Source organism: Phocoena sinus, chromosome 14 (genome assembly GCF_008692025.1).
Source record: "Phocoena sinus isolate mPhoSin1 chromosome 14, mPhoSin1.pri, whole genome shotgun sequence".
In the NCBI taxonomy this organism is placed as follows: Eukaryota; Metazoa; Chordata; class Mammalia; order Artiodactyla; family Phocoenidae; genus Phocoena; species Phocoena sinus.
In genome coordinates, this window is record NC_045776.1 from 69,646,572 (window position 1) to 69,673,897 (window position 27,326).

Below are 27,326 nucleotides of genomic sequence, written 5' to 3' on the forward strand. Positions count from 1 at the left end.
TACAAGGACTCACGGAACTCAGAAAACCTGGTGGACTCACAGTTACGGTTTATTACAGCGAAAGGATACGGATTAAAATCAGCAAGGGAAAAAGGCGCATAGGGCAGAGTCCAGGAGAGCCCAGGCACAAGCTCCCAGATGTCCTCTCCCACTGGAGTCTCACAGACACGCTTGATTCTCCCACCAACAATGTGTGACAACACGTATGAAGTATTGCCAGCCAGGAAGGCTCACCTGAGGCTTAGTGTCCAGCATTTTTTACTTGGCATCAGTCACAAAGGTATGCAGCAACTGACCATAGTTACTTGGTCTCCAGCCCTTCCAGGGGTCAAATGATACAGCGTGATCCAAGACCCCCCATAAATCACATTGTTAACATAGACTCTATGGCCTGTTGTGGTCCAGGGTCCTAGGTATTCGAAGGCACTCCTTCTAGCGAGGACATCCCAAGGGCTCAGAGGTGAGCTCCCAGGAGCTGGTCCAGGCTGGTCCTTTGTCACATGCAGGGTTTGTTGGAACTCTCCAAGCCTGCTGACTTCATCCTTGGCTGCTCAAATGCTTAGGGATCAACCAGGCCCAGAATAGTTTGTTATCCTTTAAGGGTTAACTGTTTTACCCACACTGCCTTGCCTTAGCTCTCATGACAGTAGTGAGGCTTTGGGAAGGTAGTGACTCACAGTGGCATGGGGTATGGAGTATTGGAGTCAGGCCGAAGTACCAGCTGTGTGGTTTGCTCCCCTGTTTCTTCATCTGTAAAATGAGGAAGGTAGAACTTCCTGGGTTTATTGGGAGGGGCCGATGGGTGACGTGGGCTGTGGTGCCTGGTGTGTGATGAGCCCGCAGTGTGAGGCAGCTCTTGTCTCTCCTTGTCTTGAGACAGAGGTGGGCTGGGTAGTTGATGGAGTCATGGACACAGGAAGCTCATGATCACCCCTCAAGGGTTGGCAGAGGACATCCGGCCTCATTCACTGTTCTACACATCTATTGCTGCATGACTCAACAGCCCCCAGCTTCGTGACTTAAAAGCATTTATTGTTGAATCTCTCAGTTCTAGGAGTTAACTAGAGTGAGCTCAGTGGTTCTCACAGTCAGATGGTGGCTGGGGCTTCTGTCCACTGAAGGCTCCTGCAGTCACATGTCTGGTGCCGGGGCTGGGGATGGTTGGAGGATTTGGAGGCGTCATTATCCTGTAGCCTCTCCACACGGCGAGCCTTGACTTCCCTGTAGCATGGTTAGGCAGACTCCTTATATGGCGGCTGGGCTCCCCCAGAGTAGATGCCACGCAGTTAAGGGATATGCCTGGAGCTGGTGCAGTGTCACTTCACCTCACCTGTGTCCTTTTGAGGACGCTTGCTTTACAGATAATGTCCCAGGCCTGCAGAACCTTGTCCCAGCTTGCTATCTAAGGATAGTGTTCACAAATTCTTGGAAGATAAGTAGGGTAGAAACCATCTGTAAGAAACACTTGAAAGGAAACCAAATTTGCTAATCTCAGTTGATCTGGATCTTCAATTCTGCCAAGTTCAGGACATGATATATATATTTTTTGAACAAAACTCAAAATAAGACTAAGCCATGTGCAACTGTAGAATGTCAATGTCCCAGAAAAGGTACTTGTGCTAGGCTTTAAATATATCATCTTTGAAATGCCACTTACAGATTGTTTCTATGGTACCAACCTATTTAAAGTTGTAACTGAGTGAGGATTCCCCCCCCCCAAATCTTTTGAAGGCAATATGGAAACAGTGCTGTGTGGTGTGAGCTGCCTAAGGGGTGATTAGGAGTGTGGATTCGGCTTAGAAACGACCTTGGAAGGTTGAGGAATCGAAGAGATGACATATGCAGAGGTCTTTGCGACCCTGAACAGACAGTAGTCACCCTATAAGTATTAGCTCAAGTAAGTGGACAGAAATGATGTGGGTGGGTGCATGCACCGTGTAGCAAAGAAAGGACTGGTCTGACTGTGTCCTTCAGTCGTCTGTGTGGCCCTGGTACCTCCCCTGTGGCATGGCCTCCTCTGTTGCCTCTTCTGTGAGAAGGGAGGGCTGGACCAATGATTGTCCGAGAGCCCTGCCAGGCTTCTGCTGAGGGACCTTATTGCCTGGCAACCCCCTCCTGGGAAGGCTACATGTCTGAGCACCTCATTGGGAATCTAGACATGGGCCTGGATGTCCCTGGGTCCCAAATCAAGGGTTTATCTGGGCAGTGCCAGGAGACCAGGCTGGGTATGAGATCATGAAACTACACCTCTGGCCACCTCTCTCCTTTCTTTTCCTGAGGCTGTGCATTTGAGTCCAAAAATCTGGAAAAACCGCTATCTTTGAGGCTAGAGACCATCTATGCAGAGAGATGAGATTGGGTCTTTTAAATGAAAATAGCCACAACCATTTAAGAAGATCTTACTATGCCAGGGGCTTTACATGCATTAATTAGCCTTCCCCCTTTTTATTTTGGTCCTGGGAACAACCTTTTTAGAGCAGTGCTATCTTTATCTCCATTTTAGAGGTGGGAAAACTGAGGTGTAGAGAAGCAAAGCAACCTGCCCCAGGTCCCCTATGTAGGAAGCAGCAAAGTGGAGATTTGGAGCCCTAAAGTTTTACTCCAGAACCTTCACTTTTAAAAAATTCTAAGTACATAGAGAAAACATTATTTCTCTTAATCATTTGAGACTTAGTTGCCTATGTGATGCCCCTCCACCCTGCACCAAATACTTTAGTATTTCCAACAAACAGTGACATTCTCCATCGTAACCACAGGACAACCATCAAAATCAGGAAATGAACATGGGCACATCACTACCATGGAAACCTCAGCTTACCCCATTTAAGTTTTGACAGCTGCCCCAATAACTTCCTTTATAGCAAAAAGATCCAGTTCAGAGTCATGTGTTGCATTTAGTTGTCATGTCTCTTCAGTCGCCTTCAGTCTGGAACAGTTGTAGGGTCTTTCATTTTCATGACCTTGGCACTTCTGAAGATGACAGACTGGTGGTTTTGTAGAAGTCCCTTTAATGGGGTTTGCCTTCTGTATCCTCATGATTCCATTCAGGTTATGCAGCTTGGCAGGAAATCACAGGAGGGATGCTTCCATCTTCTCAGGACATCCTATCACGTGATTCCCATTTGCCCCATTCTAGGGGACACACACTTGATCAGAGCCTGTATTCTCAATGACCCCACAACCATCCAGAAGGTTTCCTTTTCCAGAAGCCACATGGTAGGGTCCATTTGGTGAAACAAATCCACTAGCATCCGTCTGTCAAGAGCAAAGTAACTCAGATCCATAAAATCTGCTGTAGAGCTATGGACATAGCTACTGAGAAGCCAGGCTTATTTTTATTTTTGACTTTGACTTATAAATAGAAGCATACACATTTTCAGGCCCAGGCTCAACACGGTTTATCTTGTCTCCGTGTTTCCCTCACTCGGCTCCGTAGTAGACTTTTCAGTCTGTAAGACTCTCTCCCCCGCCTTCTCCTCTACTAAAACCTCACTTTCCAGATTCTTTCCTGAGTACATACTATGTAGTGTGTGTCTATGTGTAAGGCACATGGACTGGACCTGTCACTGGGATACAGAGACCATTAAGTCACGGTCCCTGTTCGCAAGAGGCTGGCATGTAATTGGCTTCATGTAGGTTCTCATTTAATTAATAACAACCATGGGAACTTAGACCCAAGTCTTTTGACTCCAAGTCCAGTGCTCTGTGTATACTCTAACAATGCCTCCTGGATCTTTTCATCTTAGAGAGAGAGTGAGAGAAAACAAAGCAAAAACTAGCAGCTAACACTCTCTAAGCACCTGTTACGTACCAGGTACAGTTTTAATTGCTTACATATTTTATCTCAACCGTTTGCAGAAGAGAAAACTGAGGCTTAAGATGTATGTATGTAATGCCTTGCCCGAGGTCCACAGTTGGTAAGTGGCAGAGCTGAGACCAGAACTCTGGAGTCTGTGTACCCACACAGAGTCCAGAGCTGGTGAGGGATTCCCTGGGAGTGCCTGGTGCCTCTTTGTTCCCTGGATCCCTGGAGCCTAGCACAGTGTAGGCCCTCAGTACATTTTTATTAGATCATTGAATGGATTTACTTACCAACCTGTTGGAAAGGAAGAGAATGGAAAGATTTTCTGGCGGGAATACTTGGGAATTCTAGAGTTTGCCCATTCATTCCTTCACTCCCTCAAACACCTGTATAAGGCAACTGATCTGTGCCAACGACAGTGCTTATACTGAGAGACCCAAAGATCCAGGAGACAGTTTTGACCTTCATTATTTCTATTTGAATGCCATGTCTCGTCCCCACCTCTAACTCGCCCCCCGCCCCCCGCCAATGTCTCACACACAGCTATCCCATGAGCTAGTCCTATATCCCCATTTTGCAGATTTAGAATCTCAGGCTGGCAAAGGAGTCTCCCTAGGCTAGGGTGGCTTGACGACGTCCACACCCGTCGTCACAGGCTGGGCGTCGCCCCGAAGCGGGCGCAACAGGGAAATCAGCCCTCCTCCATTCCGGGCCCTGAAAACCCTCCCTGGTAGCTCAGCCACTCTAGATCCAAAGCCGCCCTAGCGTTCCCTTGCTGCCATGGCAACCTGCGCGACATTTCCGCTGTCGAGAAATGTCATTTCCGGCGCGCCTGTCCCGGCACATCCGGGTTCCGGCCCCAAGCGGCGCGCTTCTAACCCGGCGCGGGCAGTTGTGTTTGATACGCTGAGCAGGAGAGAGGTGAGCGGCGCCCGGGAGTGGGCAGGGGATTCGGGGGATTCTGTGCCGGTGGGAGTGGGGGCTCCGGTTCGGGGGAGGTGGGCCTCGGCCTCGCCAGTTGGGCTTCCCTTTCGCAGACGGCTCTGCCGAGGCGGGGAGAGGGGCGGGCCGCGCGGGGTCACGGGGCAGTCGGGGCCTGGGCCGAGTTAGGCACCGAGTCTCCGCCGCGGGGCCTGGACAGCATGGCAGGGAGACACCCGAGCCCCGGCTTCAGGCCCACCTGGTTTCGAGCCCCGCCAGCCGTGAAACCTAGGGCAAAGTATTTAACTTAGCCTCACTTTACTTAATCTGAAGCTTGAGGACGCTAGTAGTACCTTCCTCGTAGAAGTGTCTTGATTCCTATGTGAGATTATCGGCCTGAAGCGTCCAGCAAGTGCTTAGCACCCCCCGGGGGCTCTATTACTCGTGACAGCTATGTGGTTATCCCCATGCTCTGTGCCCAAGGAGGCAGCGGTGTTAGTGACTCCCATGTATCGGGGACTCCCCGCCTCCTCTGAGAATGTTTCCCTCTTTTGCGCTCCTGGATGAGGCTGGGACCGGCAGCACCCAACCAGTGCACCAGTGAGTAGAGTAAGCAGGGAAAACTTTCAAACAGAGCTGACCAGAGTTTAACACCGCCTGGGGAAGTAGCCATCCCGCGTCCCTGAAGGCTGTTTGCAGCAACTGCTTGAGGCGAATCACAGTGCTGTCATATATTGAATGTATTGCTGTGTGGTGGCCCATGCGTGGCACTTCATCTGCATTTAATACTCATACACTGAGTACCTGGTAGAGTGGAGATTTGAACTCGGGCTGTGATTTTAGCAGCTGGTTTCACAGCCACTTTGCTCGGCTCATTCCCGAATCCAGTAATAGGAAGGGCTGTGAACCTAATCATGGAATTACCATAACAAGCTCTTCCTTGAGCACTTATTGTGAGCTAAGTGATTTTAAAGCACCATCTCGTTGAATCTGCCTTACAAGCAGGCTCTAAGGTTGGTACTGCAGTTAATCCACTTAAGAGACAGCTGAATCTCATCACCCAGCTACCCTGAGATGAGATCTGTATTCCACTTCACAGCTGTGTACTGTTAAGGTCGTGTTCATAATTACTACTGCCTTCTGGCGCCTCAGAAGAGGTTCATGTTTTGTGAAGAAAACGAAGGCTCATTTGATGAGGCTTTCATCAAATAATGTGTTTCAGAAAGCGTCTTCGAAAAAAACTCACTGTGCTGCGACTGTCAGAGGTCCAGATGAAACTCTTTACTCGATAATAGAAAAAACTAATAAACTCTGGGGTCCAGGAAGATGTCTGCCTCATTTCTGAGGCAATAATACATAGAACAACGTACTTCCTTAGTTGTTTTTATGAGGATTGTGTATGTGAGTGTGTGTGATGTTTTACGACATTGACAAGGAAATACATGCTTAAGAATCGCATGGACTGTTGTGACCGGTCTTTTGTTCCACCTGTTTTAGTACCTGTTGTTTTCTACAATATGTTTTTGGTTTGAAGTTTAGTTTGGAGGAAGTTCTGAAGGCAGCAAGGAGCGGGAACTCAGAGGGGAGCGTGCCGCCGCTCCCAGGACTTGTCACAGACTGTACCTTTTTTTATCCCTTCCTTTAGTGACAGGGCATGTCACTGTCCCACTTGTACCGGGACGGGGAAGGCCAAGGCCTCATGGATGACGAGGATGAGCGGGAGAACTTTGAGATCACCGACTGGGATCTCCAGAATGAATTCAACCCCAACCGGCAGCGCCACTGGCAGACCAAGGAAGAGGCCACCTACGGAGTGTGGGCAGAGCGAGACTCGGATGAAGAGAGGCCCAGCTTTGGAGGCAAACGGTATGGCTGGCACGGGCTGCTTCCCTAGGAATTGGGGAGCTACCCTGCTAAGTAAATTTCTCTCCCAGCCTCACTGAGTCCCTTAGCTGCGGCATCAGCTCGGGAGCCCAGTTCCGCTTTAGGTTAGAGCGCTGCTCTCTGACTGGTTGATCATCAGTTGGTGTTAAGTGAGCAGTTATGTATAGTAAGCCTTGTGCTGTCGACCCAGTCCTTGCTTTCCAGGAGCCCAGACTCTAGTGGATGGAGACAGGCTCACACAATGGAAGGGTGTAACTGATTTAGGACCTGAGGGGAAACACGTTTTAGGGAGTATGACCTATTCTGGGAGGTCAGGGAAGATTGGCCGGTAGGGGAGGCACAAGTAGCAAAGGCCCTTGATGGGAGGCAGCACGAGGATATGAGAGGTTTTGTGGGCTGAAGCGGGGAGAGAGTGGGGAGTATAGTTTGAGAAGAGGCCGTGGGTTTGTGTAGAGAGGGTATGACCTGGGGAGAAGGGGAGAAGACCCTTTTGCTCATGTGCAGAGTTGGCGGGGAGGAGCCACAGTGGAAGAGGGGGCTCTGTGAGGAGGCCCAGGCAGTGGTCCTGGCAGAGGTGCGGGAGACCTGGGCTAAGATGGCAGCACAGGGATGAGGATTCAGGCTGAAAGCCTCCTCCTTGGTGTGCAGTCGTGTGTGTGTTGGCTGCGACTCACTTGACCAGAGTGGGTAGTAGATTTGGGCTTGTCTCCCTGTCCCCACCTGAGGCTTGGAGGCTCCAGCCCATTGATATTGTACATTTTTCACAAAAGAAACTGGGGAGAAAGAGCAGAGATCAGTTCAACCTTTTTTCTTCTGGCAAGAAATCTAACAGCAGACGATGAGTAGATCAGGGGTCAAGAATTGCAAGATCATAAGATAATAATAGCAGCCAAAATCTTTGGGTTCTTAACAGGCCTGGTCTCATTGACCTTAAGAGAATGGTACCATTATTTTTTAAATAAATAAATTTATTTATTTTTGGCTGAATTGGGTCTTCGTTGCTGCACGCGGGCTTTCTCTAGTTGCAGCGAGTGGGGGCTACTCTTCGTGCGGTGCACGGGCTTCTCATTGCAGTGGCTTCTCTTGTTGCGGAGCTCGGGCTCTAGGCACGTGGGCTTCAGTAGTTGTGGCACACGGGCTCAGTAGTTGTGGCTCGCGAGGTCTAGAGCGCAGGCTTAGTAGTTGTGGTGCAGACTTAGTTGCTCCGCAGCATGTGGGATCGTCCCGGACCAGGGCTTGAACCTGTGTCCCCTGCATTTGGCAGGTGGATTCTTAACCACTGCACCACCGGGGAAGTCCGAGAAAGGTACCGTTATTATCACCCCATTTTACAGATTAAGAAACAGCAGCCAAAAGTCACGCGGCTAAGCTGAGAATCTGGGCCTGTCTGACTCTAGAGTTGGGCTCTTACATTGCATCTCTTAGGAAAAAATTCTCTGAATTTTATTGCTGCCGTGGGGATGTTTATTTACTACGTTAGTCATTTAGTAAAGCATCGCCTTATTTTGCTGTATTCCCGGGGCTTTTCTTTGGAATCTTTTCTCTCCCTTTAACTACATAATAGAAAGCTATCAGCTCCAGTTCATACAGAAGGGAACTGTTGCTAATGACTTATTGTAACTACTGTTCTTGAGGCATTCAGGGTTAAAATCAATACTTTCCATCTCACGGAGTTAATTTCCTAGGTATTTTATTCATTTATTTATTTAATATTTTATTTTTATTTATTTATTTATTTGGCTGCGCTGGGTCTTAGTTGCGGCACGCAGGATCTTTTTAGTTGTGGCATGTGGGGTATTTTAGTTGTGGCATGTGGGATCTTTATTGCAGTGTGCGAACTCTTAGTTGCAGCATGTGGGATCTAGTTCCCTGACCAGGGATCCAACCTGGGCCCCATGCGTTGGGAGCACGGAGTCTTAGCCACTGGACCACCAGGGAAGTCCCTCTTAGGTATTTTAGTTTTCATAAACAAATTTAATGGACATGAGATTTTCTAAGAATCTGATTGATATAATTGCTAATGTAATTTACATTCATATAATCTCTCTTAATATATTTTATTTATTTATGATTTTTATTTATGAGAATGTCTTTCTTGTTTGATTTTTCTACTTGAAATAGTGTCTGAAACAAATGCTTTTTCTTTTTTCAGATTCTTTTCCCATATAGGTCATTACAGAATATTGAGTAGAGTTCTCTGTGCTACACAGTAGGTCCTTATTAGTTATCTATTTTATATACAGTAGTGTGTATATGTTAATCCCAGTCTCCTAATTTATCCCTTCCCCCCACGTTTCCCCTTTGGTAACCATAAGTTTGATTTCCAGATCTGTGTGTCTGTTTCTGTTTTGGAAATAAGTTCATTTGTGTCATTTTTTAAATTAGATTCCACATATAAGTGATATCATATGATATTTGTCTTTCTCTGTCTGACTTAGTTCACTTAGTATGATAATCTCTAGGTCCATCCATGTTGCTGCAAATGGCATTATTTCATTATTTTTTATGGCCGAGTAATATTCCATTGTATATAGGTACCACATCTTTTTTTTTTAACATCTTTATTGGAGTATAATTGCTTTACAATGGTGTGTTAGTTTCTGCTTTATAACAAAGTGAATCAGTTATACATATACATATATCCCCATATCTCCTCCCTCTTGCGTCTCCCTCCCTCCCATCCTCCCTATACCACCCCTCTAGGTGGTCACAAAGCACCGAGCTGATCTTCCTGTGCGATGCAGCTGCTTCCCACTAGCTATCTGTTTTACGTTTGGTAGTGTATATATGTCAATGCTACTCTCTCACTTCGTCCCAGCTTACCCTTCCCCTCCCCACGTCCTGAAGTCCATTCTCTACGTCTGCATCTTTATCCTGCCCCTAGGTTCATCAGAGCCTTTTTTTTTTTTTTAAGATTCCATATATATGTGTTAGCATACAGTATTTTCCTCTTTCTGACTTACTTCACTCTGTATGACGGTCTCTGGGTCCACCCACCGCACTACAAATAACTCAATTTCGTTCCTTTTTATGGCTGAGTAATATTCCATTGTATAGATGTGCCGCATCTTTATCCATTCATCTGTTGATGGCACTTAGGTTGCTTCCGTGTCCTGGCTGTTGTAAATAGAGATGCAGTGAACATTGTGTGTACCACATCTTTATGCATTCATCTGTCAATGGACATTTAGGTTGCTTCCATGTCTTGGCTATTGTAAATAGTGCTTCAGTGAACATTGGGGTACATGTATCTTTTTGAGTTATGGTTTTCCCCAGATATATGCCCAGGAGTGGGATTGCTGGATCATATGATGGCTCTATTTTTAATTTTTTAAGGAACCTCCATACTCTTCTCCAAAGTGGCTGTACCAATTTACATTCCCACCAACAGTGTAGGAGGATTCCCTTTTCTCCACACCCTCTCCAGTATTTACTGTTTGTAGATTTTTTGATAATGGCCATTCTGATTGGTATGAGGTGATATCTCATTGTAGTTTTGATTTGCATTTCTCTAATAATTAGCGGTGGTGGGCACCTTTTCAGTTGCCTCTTGGCCATGTATATGTCTTCCTTGGAGCAGTGTCTGTTTAGGTCCTCTGTCCATTTTTTGATTTTTTTTTTTTTTTGATATTGAGCTGCATGAACTGTTTGTAGATTTTGGAGATTAATCTCGTCAGTCACATCGTTTGCAAATATTTTCCCCCATTCTGTGGGTTGTCGTTTTGTTTATGGTTTCCTTTGCTGTGCAGAAGCTTTTGAGTTTAATTGGGTCCCATTTGTTTATTTTATTTTTATTTCCATTACTCAAGGAGACAGATCGAAAAAGATATTGCTGCGATTTATGTCAGAGAGCGTTCTGCCTATGTTTTCCTCTAAGAGTTTTATAGTATCAGGTCTTACATTTAGGTCTTTAATCCATTTTGAGTTTATTTTTGTGTATGATGTTAAAGAATGTTCTAATTTCATTCTTTTACATGTAGCTGCCCAGTTTTCCAAGCACCATTTATTGAAGAGACTCTTTTTTCCATTGTAGAGTCTTCCCTCCTTTGTTGTAGATTAACTGACCATAGGTGTGTGGGTTTATTTCTGGATTTTCTATCCTGTTCCATTGATATGTATTTCTGGTTTTGTGCCAGTACCATACTCTTGATGGCTGTAGCTTTGTAGTGTAGTCTGAAGTCAGGGAGCCTGATTTCTCCAGCTCCATTTTTCTTTCTCAAGATTGCTTTGGCTATTTGGGGTCTTTTGTGTCTCCGTACAAATTTAAAAATTTTTTGTTCTAGTTCTGTGAAAAATGCCATTGGTAATTTGATAGGGATTGCATTGAATCTGTAGATTGCCTTGGGTAGGATATTCATTTTGACAATACTGATTCTTCCAGTGCAGGATCATGGTATATCTTTCCATCTGTTTGTGTCATATTCAGTTTCTTTCACCAGCATCTTAAAGTTTTCGGAGTACAGGTCTTTTGGTAGGTTTATTCCTAGGTATTTTATTCTTTTTGATGATGGTAAATGGGGTTGTTTCTTTAATTTCTCTTTCTGATCTTTTGTTAGTGTACAGGAATGCAACAGATTTCTGTGTATTTTTGTATCTTGTAACTTTACTAGATTCATTGATGAGCTCTAGTAGTTTTCTAGGATCTTCTATGTATGGTATCATGTCATCTGCAAACAGTGACAGTTTTACTTCTTCTTTTCCAATTTGTATTCCTTTTATTTCTTTTTCTCCTCTGATTGCCATGGCTAGGACTTCCAAAACTATGTTGAATAAAAGTGGCAAGAGTGGACATCCTTGTCTTGTTCCTGATCTTAGAGGAAATGCTTTCAGCTTTTCACCGTTGAGTATGATGTTAGCTGTAGGTTTGTCATATGTGGCCTTTATTATGTTGAGGTATGTTCCCTCTATGCCCACTTTCTGGAGAGTTCTTTTTTTTTTTTTTAATCATAAATGGGTGTTGAATTTTGTCAAAAGCTTCTTCTGCATCTATTGAGATTATCATATGGTTTTTATTCTTCAGTTTGTTGATGTGTTTCACACTGATTGATTTGCAGATATTAAAGAATCCTTGCATCCCTGGGATGAGTGCCCCTTGATCATAGTGTATGATCCTTTTAATGTATTGTTCGATTTGGTTTCCTAGTATTTTGTAGAGGATTTTGCGTCTATGTTCATCAGTGAAACTAGCCTGTAATTTTTTCTTTTTCTTTTTTTTTTTTTGTGATATCTTTGTCTAGTTTTGATAATCAGAGTGATGGTGGCCTCATAGAGTGAGTTTGGGAATGTTAACTTCCTCTGCAAGTTTGTGGAATAGTTTTAGAAGAACAGATGTTAACTCTTCTCTAAATGTTTGATGTAGTTTGCCTGTGAAGCCATCTGGTCCTGGATGGCTTTTGTTTGTTGGCAATTTTTATTCAGTTTCAATTTCAGTACTTGCAATTGGTCTGTTCATATTTTCTATTCCTTCCTGGTTCAGTGTTGGGAGATTGTACCTTTCTAAGAATTTGTCCATTTCTTCTAGGTTGTTCATTTTATTGAATTGTAGTTGCTTGTAGTAATCTCTTATCCTTTGTATTTATGTGGTTTCCATTGTAACTTCTCCTTTTTCATTTCTAATTTTGTTGATTTGAGCCCTCTCCTTTTTTTTCTTGATAGTCTGGCTAAAGGTTTTTCAGTTTTATTTATCTTTTCAGACAACCAGCTTTTAGTTTCATGGATCTTTTCTGTTGTTTTCTTTGTCTCTATTTAATTTAGTTGTGCTCTGATCTTTATGATTTCTTTCCTTCTGCTAACTTTGGGTTTTTTTTGTCCTTCTTTCTCTAGTTGCTTTAGGTGTAAGGTTAGGTTGTTTGAGATTTTTGTTGTTTCCTGAGGTAAGATTGTATTGGCTATAAACTTTCCTCTTAGGACTGCTTTTGCTGTGTCCCATAGGTTTTGGATTGTGTTTTTGTTGTCATTTGTCTCTAGGTGTTGTGTGATTTCCTCTCTGATTTCTTTAGTGATCCGTTGGTTGTTGAGTAGCATATTGTTCAGCCTCTATGTGTTTGTGTTTTTTACAGTTTTTTTCTTGTAGTTGATTTCTAATCTCATAGCATTGTGGTCAGAAAAGTTGCTTGATACGATTTCAGTTTTCTTAAGTTTACTGAGGCTCGCTTTGTGGCCCAGCATGTGATCAATCCTGGAGAATATTCCATGTGTACTTGAGAAGAATGTGTATTCTGCTGCTTTTGGATGGAATGCTCTATAAATATCAGTTAAGTCCATCTTGTTTAGTGTGTCATTTAAGGCCTGTGTTTCCTTATTGATTTTCTGTCTGGATGATCTGTCCATTGATAAAAGTGGGCTGTAAAATCGATTTCTCCTTTTATGGCTGTTAGCATTTGCCTTACGTATTGAGGTGCTCCTATGTTGGGTGCATAAATATTTACAATTGTTATATCTTCTTCTTGGATTGATCCCTTGATCGTTATGTAGTGTCCTTCCTTGTCTCTTGTAACAGTGTTTAAAGTCTCTTTTATCTGATACGAGTATTGCTACCCCAGCTTTCTTTTGATTTCCATTTGCATGGAATACCTTTTTCCATTCCCTCACTTTCAGTCTCTATGTGTCCTTAGATCTGAAGTGGGTCTCTTGTAGACAGCATATTTACGGGTCTTGTTTTTGTATCCATTCAGCCAGTGTTTGGTTGGAGTATTTAATCCATTTACAGTTAAGGTAATTATCAATATGTATGTTCTTACTGCCATTTTCTTAATTGTTTCAGGTTTGTTTTTGTAGGTCTTTTTCCTTTTGTTTTCTTCTCTTGTGCTTTGATGACTGTTTTTAATGTTGTGTTCAGATTGCTTTGGATTGTGTGTGGATCTATTGTAGTTTTTTGGTTTGCAGTTTCCATGAGGTTTTGATATGGCAGCCTACACACACACACACACACACACACACACGGATATTTTAAGTTGCTGGTCTCTTAATTTAGATGCATTTCCCATTTCTTGCATTTGTACTATCCTCTTCTCATGGTTGCTTGTTTTGATATCATATTTGTGTGTGGATGATTTCTTTCCTTTACTGTATGTTTTCCTTTACCGGTGAGCTTTCCCATTCATAATTTTCTTGTTTCTGTTTGTGGCCTTTTCTGCCTCGAGAAGTTCTTTAGCATTTGTTGTAAAGCTGGTTTGGTGGTGCTGAATTCTCTTAGCTTTTGCTTATCTGTAAAGCTTTTGATTTCTCCCTCAAATCTGAATGGGAGCCTTGCTGGGTAGAGTATTCTTTTTTTAAAAAATTAATTAATTTGTTTGTTTATTTGGTGGTGCTGGGTCTTAGTTGTGGCAGGCAGGCTCCTTAGTTGCAGCTTGAGGGCTCCCTAGTTGAGCCTTGCTGGCTCCTTAGTTGTGGCATGTGAAGTCTTAGTTCTGCTTGCATGGGGGATCTAGTTCCCTGACCAGGCATCAAACCCAGGCCCCCTGCATTGGGAGCGCAGAGTCTTCACCACTGCACTACCAGGGATGTCCCGGGTAGAGTATTCTTGGTTGTAGGTTTTTTTTCCCTTTTGTCACTTTAAATATAGCGTGCCAGTCCCTTCTGGCCTGCAGAGTTTCTGCTGAAAAATCAGCTGATAACCTTATGGGGATTCTCTTGTTATTTGTTGCTTTTCCCTTGTTGCTTTTAATATTTTTTCTTTGTATTTGTCAGTTTGATTGATATGTGTCTCAGTGGGTTCCTCCTTGGGTTTATCCTGTATGGGACTCTCTACACTTCCTGGAGTTGACTGTTTCCTTTCTCATGTTAGGGAAGTTTTTGGCTATCATCTCTTCAGATATTTTCTCAGGCCCTTTCTCTCTCTTGTCTCCTTCTGGGACCCCTATAATGCAAATGTTGGTGTGTTTAATGTTATCCCAGAGGTCTCTGAGATTGTCCTCATTTCTTTTCATTCTTTTTTCTTTATTCTGTTCCACAGCAGTGAATTCCACCACTCTGTCTTCCAGCTCACTTATTTGTTCTTCTGCCTCAGTTATTCTGCTATTGATCCCTTCTACTGTATCTTTTTTATATTTATTTATTTATTGGCTGCATTGGGCCTTAGTTGCACGCGGGCTTTTCGTTGTGATGTGGGCTTCTCTCTGCGTGGGCTTCTCTCTAGTTGTAGTGTGCGGGTTTTCTCTCTCTAGTTTTGGCGCATGGGCTCCAGAGTGCGTGGGCTCTGTAGTTTGCGGCACGTGGGCTCTCTCGTTGAGGCACGCAGGCTCAGTAGTTAGAGCGCACAGGCTTAGTCGCCCTGCAGCATGAGGGATCTTAGTTCCCTGACCAGGGATCGAACCTGTGTACCCTGCATTGGTAGGCGGATTCTTTACCACTGGACCATCAGGGAAGTCCCCCTTCTAGTGTATTTTTCATTTTAGTTGTATCTTCTTCATTTAGTTGTTCTTGTGGGTTTTATCTTGTTCCTTCATCTGAAACATATTTCTCTGTCATCTCATTTTGTCCTTCTGTGTTTGTGGTCTCCGATTGTAGTTCCTCTTTATTCTGGTGTCTGTCCCCTAGTGGGTGAGGCTGGTCCAGGGACTTATGCAGCCTTCCTGGTGGGAGGGAGTGATGCCTGCCCTGTGGTGGGTGGAGCTGGGTGTTTTCCCTCTGGTGGGGAGGGCTGTGTGAAGAGGTGGCTTTAAGCTCAGTACTTTAGGCAGCCTCTCTGCTGTGTTCTTATCTGGCTGGTTGTTCGGACTGAGGCGTTCCAGCACTGGAGCCTGCAGGTTGTTGGGTGGGGGCAGGTCTTGGTGCCAAAATGGGGACCTCCAGGAGAGCTCACACTGACCACTGTTCCCTGGGGCCTCTGCCACCAGTGTCCTTGCCCCCCCAGTGAGCCATAGCTGACCCCTGCCTCCCCAGGAGACCCTCTAAGACCTGTAAGTAGGTCTAGCCCAGGTTCCTATGGAGGTACTGCTTTGTGCTGGGTCCCAGTGCATGTGAGACCTTGTGTGTGCCGTTCAAAAGTGTGCCGTTCAAAAGTGGAGTCTCTGTTTCCCCAGCCCTGTGGAACTCCTGCACTCAAGCCCCACTAGCCTTCAAAGCTAAATGCCCTGGGGGTTCCTCCTCCTGACGCCAGGCCCTCAGACTGTCTTGGAAGGCAGTTTTTTTCAATATTTATTTCATTTATTATTTATTTTTGGCTGTGTTGGGTCTTAGTTGCGGCACACGTGGGATCTTCGTTGTGGCGCACGGGCTCTTTGTTGTGGTGCGTGGGCTTCTCTCTAGTTGTGGGTGTGGGTTTTCTCTCTCTTGTTGTGGTGCACGGGTTCCAGAGGGCTGGGCTGTGTAGTTTGCAGCATGCGGGCTCTGGTTGAGGTGTGTGAGCTCAGTGGTTGAGGCGTGCAGGTTGCTGTGCAGTTGCCCCACAGCATGTGGGATCTTAGATCCCCGACCAGGGATCAAACCCACATCCCTGGATCGTGAGGTGGATTCTTTATCACTGGGCCACCAGGGAAGTCCCTGGAAGGCTCTTTTTAAGTGGGGATGTCCCTGTGTAGCCTGCGTGGGTTTAATATGTTTTTAGTGCAAGTGTTGCCTTTAGTATGGATGTCTGCCACCTCTTTCCTCAGTGCTGGCCGTTATCCCTTCGATAGGTGGTGTGACTGATGTTGTGACCAGAGCCTACACTGGCTGTCGAGTGAGGCCTCCTCTTTGCTCTGTGGTTATCACTGCCGTGTCAGGGGCAGTGTCTGCTCCCTAGCTGTTGGAGTAGAAGCCCCCAGATCTGTTTCTGAGCTGTTTCTGATCTGCGGTGCAAGGTAGGTGGGATTGGAGCACTCCCACTGGGAGAGAAGCCACTGAGTATTCCTCCATGGGAGCTTTCACCTGTGAATGTGCTCTGTTGTGTCACTCTTCCCCCGCTGCGTGGGCTTACAAAGTACGCTGTTGTTGGCACTGGTCCCACCTTAACTATGGTAAGCCGGCAGTTGGCCCCGGTGACGCTCAGGCGTTGTTTTCACCAGGCCAGCAGTGCACATGCACTGAACAGGTCCCAGGACCGCAGCAGTGCTGCACCTGGACCTGCTGCGGGGGCAGCTCCGACTCCGGCCTGGCCCCGCCCCGCCCCGCGTGTATGTGCCCACGGAGCCCTCGGCTGCTGAAGCCAGGCCTGTTTCAGCCGAGGGGGCACTTGTCCTCTCGGATGTCCTCTTGGACGTTCAGCAGGAGCTGAGTTTATAAAGCCCCCAGCAGAGGTGTAAATCCAGTTCGCGCAGCCGCAACGAGAGACTTCAGCTCTTCTTCCGTAGTTTCAGGGCCCCTGGGGCTCAGCTGTGGCTTCAGCCCCACCTCTGCGTGCGGGCCACCCACGGGCATCTGCTCCCGAGGCTGCTGGAGCGCACGAGCCGGCTCGGGTGAGCGGGCTGCCTCGACAGGAGCCCCTCCCAGAGCCCGGGGAGACAGGGGCCGTGCGTGGGGGAAGAGGCTGCGGTGGTGGCCCTGCGCTTTGTGTGCCTCTTAAAAATGGCACTTCACTTCTGTGGCGGCCTGGGCTGCTTTAACCAGCATTCCTGGTTGCAGAGCTCTGTACTCCCACCCCTACAGCCCGTCTCTGCACAGCCAGCAGCAGGCCTCTTCCCGGGTCTGTTCTTTAAACCCCACTTTCGGGCACGCAGCCCCTGCCCGTCCCAGCGGGCACAGGCCTCAGGCTGGGGTGTGTAGGGCTGTGGCACAGACCGTCCGCCTAGTTCTCACTCTGTCCTGCCTGTCACGGACCGGTTGCTGCGTTCTCCTCTGAGCCTCCGAAACTCCCTTTCTGTCCCGGCTGATCTCTCCGCCCGTGACGAGACCTCCCCTCCCAGGGGTGCAGGTCCTGTCCTGCTGCATTTTTTTTTTTTTGTCTTTCTTTGTCCTCCCTGGTTCCGCGGAGCTCCTTCTTGTCCTTTCTGGTGTCCGAGGTCCTTTGCTGGTTTCCAGCAGGTGTTCTCTGAGAGCCGCTCCATTTGTACACGTGCTCCTGGCGTCTTGGGGGGAATGCCATCTCGACTCAATGTCACAAATGCTTTTGAAGTAAGTTAATTTTTTAAAAACGTAAAAGGAAGGTGGACAGTCACATCATATTTACAATTTTAAGGCAACTCTGTTATTGGTAACTCTTAAGCCACGGAGTTGACTTGAACACATCAGGCAAAAATGTCAAACGTGATTACTGGGGCCCTTTTGATACGAGTCAATGGGTTGGTCTTTAAAGTGGATCCCACGAGGTCCGCCCTAAGGAAGTTCTCTGGCCAGCAAAGCTGCTCCAAGGGGATGCCTGCAGAGAGTTCTCATGGACCCCGTGGGGCCTTGTGTTTGCCCACAGGGCCCGCGACTACTCGGCACCAGTCAACTTCATCAGCGCGGGGCTCAAGAAAGGGGCGGCAGAAGAGCCAGAGCTGGACGGCTCCGACGATGAGGAGAAACCTGTTAAGCAGGATGAATTTCCTAAGGATTTCGGACCAAAGAAGTTAAAAACGGTAGCATTTTTATTGAAGGACTGTGACCTTAGTAATACCCCTGGAAGATCACTTTGGCCCAAGCATCTGCTGGGGGAGGGGTTCAGCTGGAGGCCGCTTGTGTGGGTCTCTCCCTGTGAGGTAGGTTTCCCTGAGGGGTGATATGTGCAGTGCAGTCTTGTCTCTTTCCTGAGACACATCACAGATATGTTTGGTTTGTACAACAGGATACTTTTCACAATGCTCTGTGACTGCCAGCCATGTTCCCATCAGCCAACCTTTCTTCCTTAGATTTTTCCCTCTTTTGATTTTTCTTCCTCTTTTCAGGGTGGCAATTTTAAACCCAGCCAGAAAGGTTTTGCAGGAGGAACCAAGTCTTTCATGGATTTTGGCAGCTGGGAAAGACACACAAAAGGAATTGGACAGAAGCTTCTTCAGAAGATGGGCTATGTCCCTGGAAGAGGCCTCGGGAAGAACGCACAAGGTGTGGTACCCCCACTCCACCGTCTCACACGAGGGCGGCCAGGCAAAGGCCGGAAGAGCAGCTGGGGCGTGGTTTGCCTCTTCTCTGCCTTTTCGCTTTTCTGGCAGCACGTGACAGTTGTGCTCCAAGCCACTGCACTTATCAGAACTCAAGTCACATAAAATACACTTATTTTAGCAGGAGGGAGAGGTTAGGGTTCAAATAGGCTGCAGGCTGACAGGCTGAAAACAGGCCTCTTTCTGGCCCGCCCATTTTGTTTCTAAAAAAATCAAACTGGTTGCCAGTATTTAAAAATCTGAATTCTAGATTTGCTTGGCGGTGAGTGGTTTCGCTGAATCTTCCTGCCCCGGGTAGCAGCCACGGCCTTATTCTGGAAGCCTTCTCCACACCCCAGCCCACTTTCCTTGTTCCTGTTAATGTTTCTGGGCCCTGAAGGCATAGGAGTCTGTGGTCCCTGCTCACAAAGGGGCAGGACAGGCAACTGTTAGCTGTATGAAAAATCCATGGACTTGAGTGAAGATGGAAAAGGTGACCTGGAATGCATGAGGGATGTTCTAACGTGGCATTTCCACGGTACTAGCTGGAAGGGGTGTGGTGGGAAGTTTGGGGTGAGGGCAGTTCTTCACTGAAGTGTTGTAGTCCTGTTTGTAAACTTTTTTACAGGAAAGACACATTTATTTCCAAGGCTTAAACATGTTATAGAACAAGTTAAGCATGGGAGACATGAAGTACTGAGTAAAATAGACGGAGTTTCATATTAAACGGCAGATTCACCTCACTTTAATCAGAATTAATATTATCTGAATTTCTGCCCTTTCTGTATTAATAGGCTTCCAAATTAACGAAGTGTAGACTCTAGTATGCCAGAGTTTCCAGTTATAAATGAATATTCCCATCCACTAAAACAAACAATGAATCCAAGTGGAAATGGAAATCTGTGTTCAGGACATACGTACGGTGATATCCGCACCCTGCTCTGTGGCAGCATAAATGCACAGACACTTCCGGTCACCCGGGAGCGGAACAGTGTCATGAGGGCAGAAGTGCACTCTCCTTCCTGGGTGGTGCGTCCTCTTGAGTAAGGACCCAGGAGTGTGGTACCCCTGAGTGGCTCACACACATGGCAACTGCCGTGACCTGAAGTCTCTGTCTTTTGCTGAAATTTGTCAGGCATCATCAACCCAATCGAAGCCAAGCAGAGAAAGGGGAAGGGCGCCGTGGGGGCTTACGGCTCGGAGCGCACCACTCAGCCCCTGCAAGACTTCCCCACGGCTGACTCCGAAGAAGAAGCCGAGGAGGTGAGTCAGGAGATGGGCCGGGTGCTGTCTGTGCCCCTTTCAACTGGTGTTTGTTCATCTGCTCGCTCACTCACCGTGCTGGAGGCTGGCGTCCCACGCTGAACGGGTGTGGAGCCTGGTGGACAGGGACGCGGTCGACAAGTAACCGCAGTGTGGTTGCAGGAAGCCCTGGGGAGAACTTAAGGTTGGGTGTGTGGGGAAGGTAAGGGCGGGGAGCGGGCGTCAAGCAGTGTCCTTGGCTGGGTTTAGTGTTAACGCAGACGGTCCTCAGCACAGAACCTTGTGAAAGTCTCACCGACCCCACCTGTGGTAAAAAGTGGCCCTTCCTTCTTGTGATGGACTGTATCCCTCTGACTCAGGAATTTCAGAAGGAGCTGAGCCAGTGGAGGAAAGACCCCAGTGGAGGCAAGAAGAAGCCCAGATACTCTTACAAGACAGTGGAAGAGTTGAAAGCCAAGGGCAGGATTAGCAAGAAGCTCGCTGCTCCCCAGAAGGAGCTTTCTCAGGTCAAGGTATGGGGCCCGTGGATGCCTGGTCCAGGGTGGGGGCTTGGAAGACACACAGTTATCCCACACACCGGAGCAGTCACCGAACATTTGCTCGTAAGGTTCCCGCGGGCCTTCCATCCCGGCTGTGTGTGTGCTGCATCTGTGGCGTGAAGCAGCCTGTGCCCACTCCCCACTCACGCTCATCGCCGTCCCACCCCTGTGCCAAGCGCTCCTTGTGGCGTGAGAGTGCTAAATCGAACAATGTCCCCCGCTTTCTGGAGCTTGCTGTCAGTGAATTTCATGATGCTGTCATTCTGTTGCTAGACCTTTAACATTTCTGGTTTGGTTTGGGGCAGGTTAGTTTGTGTATAAAGGCTTGTCTTTGTTTTACAGCTGTTAAGGATAGAGTCCTAGAAGTGCAGTCACAGGTTAAAGTCATCAAGGCTCTTAAATCATGGGAAGGTTGCACTAACTCACTTCTCGAGCAGGAGTGGGCCCTCAGGGCGTCCCAGCATCGCATTTAAGATGATTACCACTGTCCTGTACGGATAGTCTCTGAGCTTTTCCATTACTGTCCCTAGTGGCCAGAGAACATTGGTGACAGATGTCTGCTGTACGGGACGTAGCGTAGGAGATACAGTGTGTGGGTATTACAGAAAGTCGAGTGGGGTTCTCAAAGGTCAGGGTGTTGTGTATCAGGTTACTTGGGGACCTGGTGAGAAGCGCAGATGTCCAGGTCACAGCTGGAGATTTTGAGGCTGTAGATCTAGATGGGGCCTGAGGCCTCGTGCTCCGTTATTTTCCCCCAGGTATTTGTAATACAGGTGGTTCAGAGATTACACTCTCACCACCACGTTCTCGTTTCCTCAGTCTCCTTCAGACACTGAAGTTAGCTCATTTCCTCGGTTGCCTTTTGTATGTTTCATGTTGTTTTTAAATTTAAAAAACTATTACTACAGAGCAGTATGCAGTACATTTTAGACAATTAGGAAATAACTTTCCTTTCCCATAAATGACTGGTTTTCACACCTGTGATGTACATCCTTCCAGGTGTTTTTGTCTAAATATGCATTTTTTTCTGCTTTGATCAGTAATACAGCCTCTACTTTCCATGAAAATAGATTTTCATCTCAACTAAATAGTCCACATTCATATTTCATCAGTTTTGCTAAAAAGTCTTCTCCATCCGGTTGGCCCAGAGGGACCGAATCAACAACCGGTTGGTTGTTTTGTCCCTGGAGTCTCTTCCAATCTAGCGCAGCCCAGGCCCCACTTGGAGAAACACCGCCCTTCTCCAGCTCTGCTGAACGGTGTGGTTTTGACACGTTCCCACTAGCGTTGTGCCTTCCCCGGGCTCAGGTGTGTGTCTAACAGGGCAGCAGTGGGAGCATTAACCCACGTGCCCTCTGCCGCCTTCTCCAAGGTCATAGACATGACGGGCCGGGAGCAGAAGGTCTACTACAGCTACAGCCAGATCAGCCACAAGCACAGCGTCCCCGACGACGGGCTCCCGCTGCAGTCACAGCAGCCGCCCCAGCCCGGCAAGGAGGCCAAGGCCCCCGGCTTCGCACTGCCAGAGCTGGAGCACAACCTGCAGCTGCTCATCGACCTCACAGAGCAGGAGATCATCCAGAACGACCGGCAGCTGCAGTATGAGCGAGACATGGTGGTCAACCTGTCCCACGAGCTGGAAAAGGTGTCGGAGGTCCTGGAGCACGAGGAACGGGCCATCTCCAACCTGAGCAAGGTCCTGGGGCTCGTGGAGGAGTGCGAGCGGCGCCTGCAGCCCGGCTGCGGTGACCCCCTCACCCTGGACGAGTGCGCCCGCATCTTCGAGACCCTGCAGGACAAGTACTATGAGGAGTACAGGATGTCCGACCGCGTGGACCTGGCCGTGGCCATCGTCTACCCGCTCATGAAGGACTACTTCAAGGAGTGGGACCCCCTCAAGGTGAGTGGGCGGGGAGTCCGCCGCGCTGCCTCTCCTCCGGGGCAGGCCCGGGGGCAAGGGGGCCATCAGCCGGTTGCCTCTCAGCTGCTGTGTTTCTCCTCAGGACTGTACGTATGGCACCGAGATCATCTCCAAGTGGAAAAGCCTCCTGGAGAACGACCAGCTGTTGTCCCACGGCGGGCAGGACCTCTCTGCAGATGCCTTCCACAGGTGCTCCTCGCGGGGGGACGGGGGGGGGGGGGGGCAATGCCTGTATGAGCCCTGGCCACGAATTCATTCATTAGTTCACCCCACACCTGTCAAGTGGCCGTTGACGATCTGCCTGTGCTCCGTGCTGCCTTACCCTGGGAGTGAAGAGACGGCCTGTCTCCAGTGAGGGGAAAAGGCAGGTGGTAACCAAGGAAGTGGACAGATAAATCCAGGCTGCCACCTGGGTCCAGCAGTAGAGAATGACAAGGGTGCACACCTGTGGGGGGGCGGGGGGCACAGGTCTCTCGGGGGAGGTGACGTTGAAGCTGTGACCCTAAAGCATGAGGGGCGTTGGCTGTGCAGATAGAGCTCCAGCTGGGGAAGCACACAACGCTTGGGGGGCGGGACCCGGCAGGTGCTACTGAGGAGACAGGCCCCAAGGCTGAGTGGGCAGCCAGGAGAGCGGGGTCGAGGCAGGCGCACGTCTGGCCAACACATGGGCCAGTCCGGTGGTTTTCTGTGACTGGATTGCCCCGCTGTTGCACACGTGGAAACCAGTCAGTGCTTTTAGGCAGCCGCCCCCTGCCTTTCTCGCGTAGGCTGATATGGGAAGTCTGGATGCCGTTTGTTCGAAATATCGTCACTCACTGGCAACCGAGGAACTGTGACCCGATGGTGGACTTTCTGGATAGCTGGGTGCACATCATTCCCGTGTGGATCCTGGATAACATCCTGGACCAGCTCGTCTTCCCCAAGCTGCAGAAGGAGGTGAGGCCGGGTGTGGGAAACGGTTGTCATCAGGAAGCACGGGGGCTCGTTTCGCATTTCTCTTCATCCTCTCACTGCTGCCTTTCCCCCACTCCTCCTGCAGGTGGAAAACTGGAACCCGCTCACAGACACCGTCCCCATCCACTCGTGGATCCACCCGTGGCTGCCTCTCATGCAGGCGCGCCTGGAGCCGCTCTACTCCCCCATCCGCAGCAAGCTGGCCAGCGCCCTGCAGAAGTGGCACCCCAGCGACTCCTCGGCCAAGCTCATCCTCCAGCCCTGGAAAGATGTCTTCACCCCCGGCTCCTGGGAAGCATTCATGGTCAAGAACATAGTGCCCAAACTGGGTAAGGAAACCGGGAGATGCATCCAAGTCGAGCAGCTTCGGTGCCTGGTTTCTGTGGCTGGCGGTAATGACGGTGCTGCTTGAAAACATGGCCTTTGAGCTCTGAGCGCATATTTCTCAGTATGAGAGGTGGCGTTTTGTGCGCTGAGGCCGAATATAAATGTTAACCAGGTCCCTTTGTGCACTAACCACATCAGATTGGTCCGGTTCGGGCCTTTTCTGACAGTATAGCCACAGGTATTCTGAAATTTTTGTCGTACTGGATTCTAAAAATAGAGCTATTTCTGGATTAGAGAAGAAAAGCCACAGGAGCTTAAACTTGACCTTTAAAAGCAGATCGAAAGCCGACATTGTCTGGTGATGCCACTGCTATGCGGCTTTGCCTTAGAGCCTGGGTTTCTCTTCCAGGGATGTGCCTCGGGGAGTTGGTCATCAACCCCCACCAGCAGCACATGGATGCTTTTTATTGGGTCATCGACTGGGAAGGGATGATCTCTGTCTCCAGCCTGGTGGGGCTTCTTGAAAAGCACTTCTTCCCCAAGTGGCTTCAGGTACGCTTTGTTTCGCTTTGTTGGGGTGCGTTGGGGACAGGGAGGGAGTCACTGGAGCCTTGGGTGGCAGTGCTGTGGCCACACAATGAAGGTAAACTCCACGGCAAGGTAAGAATGAGGCGGGCAGGAACATTTGCCATGTGCCCGATGCTGTTCTAAGCACTTGGTCTGATTACCACCCCCTCCTCAACAGCCCTGTAAGGTGGGGACTGGTATCGCGTGTGTAGGTGGGAGGCCGAGATGCAGTTTACAGGCAGGGCACTTAGCTACCGAGCTGAGCCCCTGCAGGTATCATCAGCTTGTAGGAGCAGGACCCAAACAAAACAGGTGGCCCCTTTGGAAGTTCTGCTCCCCTTCGTTGCCACTGTGGACCACTGTGGATGCAGGTTTCATATTTGTTCCCTTTTGGCAGGTGCTGTGCTCCTGGCTCAGTAACAGCCCAAATTACGAGGAGATCACCAAGTGGTACCTGGGTTGGAAGTCCATGTTCTCAGACCAAGTGCTGGCGCACCCATCCGTCAAGGACAAATTTAACGAGGCGCTTGATATCATGAACAGGGCGGTGTCCTCCAATGTCGGTGAGTGAGGGTTCCATTTTATGGAGATCCTGGGCCAGCTCCACGTTTCTGAGCATGGAAACGACAGAGTTTTCAGGTACCAGCGGGCTCACCGTCGCCTGCAGGGCACACAGACTCTTGCCACAAGACCCATCACATTACTTAGTTAGCTAGCAGCCACTCCCCCACCTCCTGGGGCTGGGAGGGGCGTTCTTCCTGAATGGGCACTCACTTAAGCTCCATCTGGGCTCTTCGGCATGTCTGCCCGGCCGGCATTTTGTGGCCATTCCAGTGTAACAGCTCATGGTGTGGAGCTGGGTGACAGTCTAACACTTAGTAGCTGCTTAACTAACTTCTTTAGCCCATTTTCTTTACCTGTAAAGCAGTAGTAAGGACCCACTTCCAGGTTTTTATTAAGCACCTAGGGGGACCAAGGTACGTACTGTTCGTGGATGGCACTCAGTAGATGGTGTCTTTGGTGTGTCAGAAGTAGGCAGCTGGTTCGTTTACTATCTCTTCCCGAACTACTCAGTTCTAGGCAAGTCCCTCTGCCTGGGAGCCACTCAGCCAGTCCTCTGTGAAGAGTGTGCTCACGTCTCAAAGCAAAGGCCAATGGAGCACCTAGTCTAGCCGAGAAGGTCAAGAGCTCATTCAAGGTCACAGAACTACAGAGTGGCAGCTGGGATTGTAATTTCTATTTCCCGAGGCGAGGCTTTAATTCTTTCTACTTAGCCTATTACATGAAAACAGAGTTAGAATTCAGACACATACTGTATTTAATGAGGCAAATATGGTCCTGCATTATCCCTTCATCTGTGAAGCTGAAACATCTGTGTTTCAGCTCCCCGGATATAAAGTTCTTCCAGGGCTAGGGGCCTGTATGGGTAAGTTAAATGTATAGGCCATATGTCTTCAGGGTTCTAAAAGCTGCCCTGGGGGAAGTGTGGAGTGAAACCTCTATAGCAAGAAGGGAACAGAACAGTGGCTAATGACTGTCAAGGTTTCTGGCCCATAAGAATAAATCCCTTGCTGATGCTTCTTTATTATGTGGAATATTTAATAATCTCTGGTTGCAGCCAGCTGGCCACATTTCCCCCAAGGTGCTTGATCATCGGGTTTATTTTAAACCCGTGCTCTGAGGCACCAGGAGGCCTTAGGAGACGGTGCCTGTGGCATACCCAGCCCTAGGCCAAGTCGGCGTCTCCATTTCTGTCATGTTGGGACCTGTCCCTCACCCGCCTCTATCTGCCAGGTGCCTACATGCAGCCCGGAGCACGGGAGAACATCGCCTACCTCACCCACACGGAGCGGAGGAAGGATTTCCAGTACGAGGCCATGCAGGAACGACGAGAGGCTGAGAACATGGCCCAGAGAGGCATCGGCGTGGCTGCCAGCTCCGTGCCCATGAACTTTAAAGACCTCATTGAGACCAAGGCCGAGGAGCACAACATCGTCTTCATGCCCGTCATCGGGAAGCGACACGAAGGGAAGCAGCTGTACACCTTCGGCCGCATCGTCATCTACATCGATAGGGGCGTGGTGTTCGTGCAGGGGGAGAAGACCTGGGTGCCCACCTCCCTGCAGAGCCTGATTGACATGGCCAAGTAGACCGCAGCACCTGCCACGGACAGACTGGTGAATAAACAAACAGTATTTTAAATCACAGTTGACGTACTTCCTGCCCTGTCTGAATGGGGACTCACTGCAGTCCCTCTGTGGCGACTGCCTCTGCCTCTGCAGACACATCACAGCGGGTTCAAGTCAGTGGCTGAAGGGTCTTCTGTCTTGTTCCTGATGATCTCGAGACCCTCACAGTCCTGGTAATCCGGTTCTTCCCGGAAGGCCCAGGTGTCCGTGGAGAGTTGTGTTAGCTTTTGTACAGGAAACCAGTGGACGGAGGTGTCATTAAATACGTCCGTGTACTGTGAAGTCTGAGGGAATGCCAGCTCCTCCCGTCCTTTCAAAATCTGAGCGGGAAAATTCGAAAGTAAAACAAAACCTTGAGAGTCCCAGTAAGGCCCACCCTCCTGGGTTAGTCCCGTTTTACTATTCACCCCCACCTCCCTCTTTTTTTTAAAAAATAAGGAGTAAGGTATTTTAAGTGCTTTGTGCAATGAGTTGGAAGCCCCAAGGGCAGTGCCTACTGCAGACCAGATACTAAGAATAGAGGAAATAATTAAGAAAAAATGAAGCGATGCACTAAAACGTCCTAGCTTTCTGGAACACAGACCCCTCGCGAGAGCTGACGGTGCTGTAACCTCGCTGTGCCTTCGGTTAGCCCCTCGGGAGCTCCCGCTGCTACAGGTGAAGGCAGAATTCTCCAGGGTAATGGAGAGGTATGTATGATGTCCCACCCCAGCCCCTTCACTCAGGCAGATACCTTTGCAACATACGGATAATGTTTCTGCAGAATCCTTGTCAACAACCTAGAACAAAAATTTTTTTAAAAATCTGATTAGGTGGTTTGAAAGTGGTTTCAGAGTGGTTTCATTCAACTTAAGACACAGAAGGGCAAGGTGACTGAAATAGATCAAAAAATCTTTTAAAAATGTGGGATGCAGAGTAGGTTAAATATTTAGTAGAAGGTGTGAACGCCCCAGTCACTGCCCATTTCATCAGGGAAGAATGACA

The 27,326-nt window shown here is 48.3% G+C and overlaps 2 protein-coding genes across 4 annotated transcripts in view; one reads left to right on the forward strand and one right to left on the reverse strand.

The window, feature by feature from the left end:
* Positions 1 to 26,769, forward strand: TFIP11 (tuftelin interacting protein 11). 2 transcript variants are annotated; one of them, XM_032653812.1, is made up of 13 exons: positions 1 to 280; positions 6,369 to 6,589; positions 17,931 to 18,084; positions 18,391 to 18,547; positions 19,718 to 19,845; positions 20,205 to 20,357; positions 21,757 to 22,284; positions 22,388 to 22,494; positions 23,073 to 23,241; positions 23,345 to 23,588; positions 23,996 to 24,138; positions 24,551 to 24,716; positions 25,948 to 26,358. In XM_032653812.1, the coding sequence occupies exons 2-13, from the start codon at positions 6,378 to 6,380 to the stop codon at positions 26,301 to 26,303; spliced, it is 2,517 nt and encodes an 838-aa protein (XP_032509703.1). In that variant the 5' UTR covers positions 1 to 280; positions 6,369 to 6,377; the 3' UTR covers positions 26,304 to 26,358. The 2 variants fall into 2 exon arrangements, with proteins under 2 accessions (XP_032509703.1, XP_032509704.1); XM_032653813.1 differs by lacking the exon at positions 1 to 280 and adding an exon at positions 4,602 to 4,723 and having other exon boundaries at positions 25,948 to 26,769.
* SRRD (SRR1 domain containing) overlaps positions 25,471 to 27,326 on the reverse strand; it is a 22,239-nt gene continuing 20,383 nt past the window's right edge. The window contains exons 6-7 of one of the 2 annotated variants that reach the window (XM_032653827.1): positions 27,076 to 27,121; positions 25,471 to 26,662 (exon numbers count right to left, since the gene is read on the reverse strand). In XM_032653827.1, the coding sequence (XP_032509718.1) occupies positions 26,441 to 26,662; positions 27,076 to 27,121 (268 nt within the window). In that variant the 3' untranslated portion in view covers positions 25,471 to 26,440. Of the gene's footprint in view, positions 26,663 to 27,063; positions 27,122 to 27,326 lie in introns of those variants that run through there. The other variant, XM_032653829.1, reaches the window with a different exon arrangement.

Excerpts from the sequence above, each read along its gene's own strand:
- TFIP11 (XM_032653812.1), top strand. The coding sequence starts at position 6,378 with ATGTCACTGTCCCACTTGTACCGGGACGGGGAAGGCCAAGGCCTCATG. Across the intron at positions 22,285-22,387 it reads AGGAGTGGGACCCCCTCAAG|GACTGTACGTATGGCACCGA; the intron begins GTGAGTGGGCGG and ends GTTTCTCCTCAG. Across the intron at positions 22,495-23,072 it reads TCTGCAGATGCCTTCCACAG|GCTGATATGGGAAGTCTGGA; the intron begins GTGCTCCTCGCG and ends TTTCTCGCGTAG.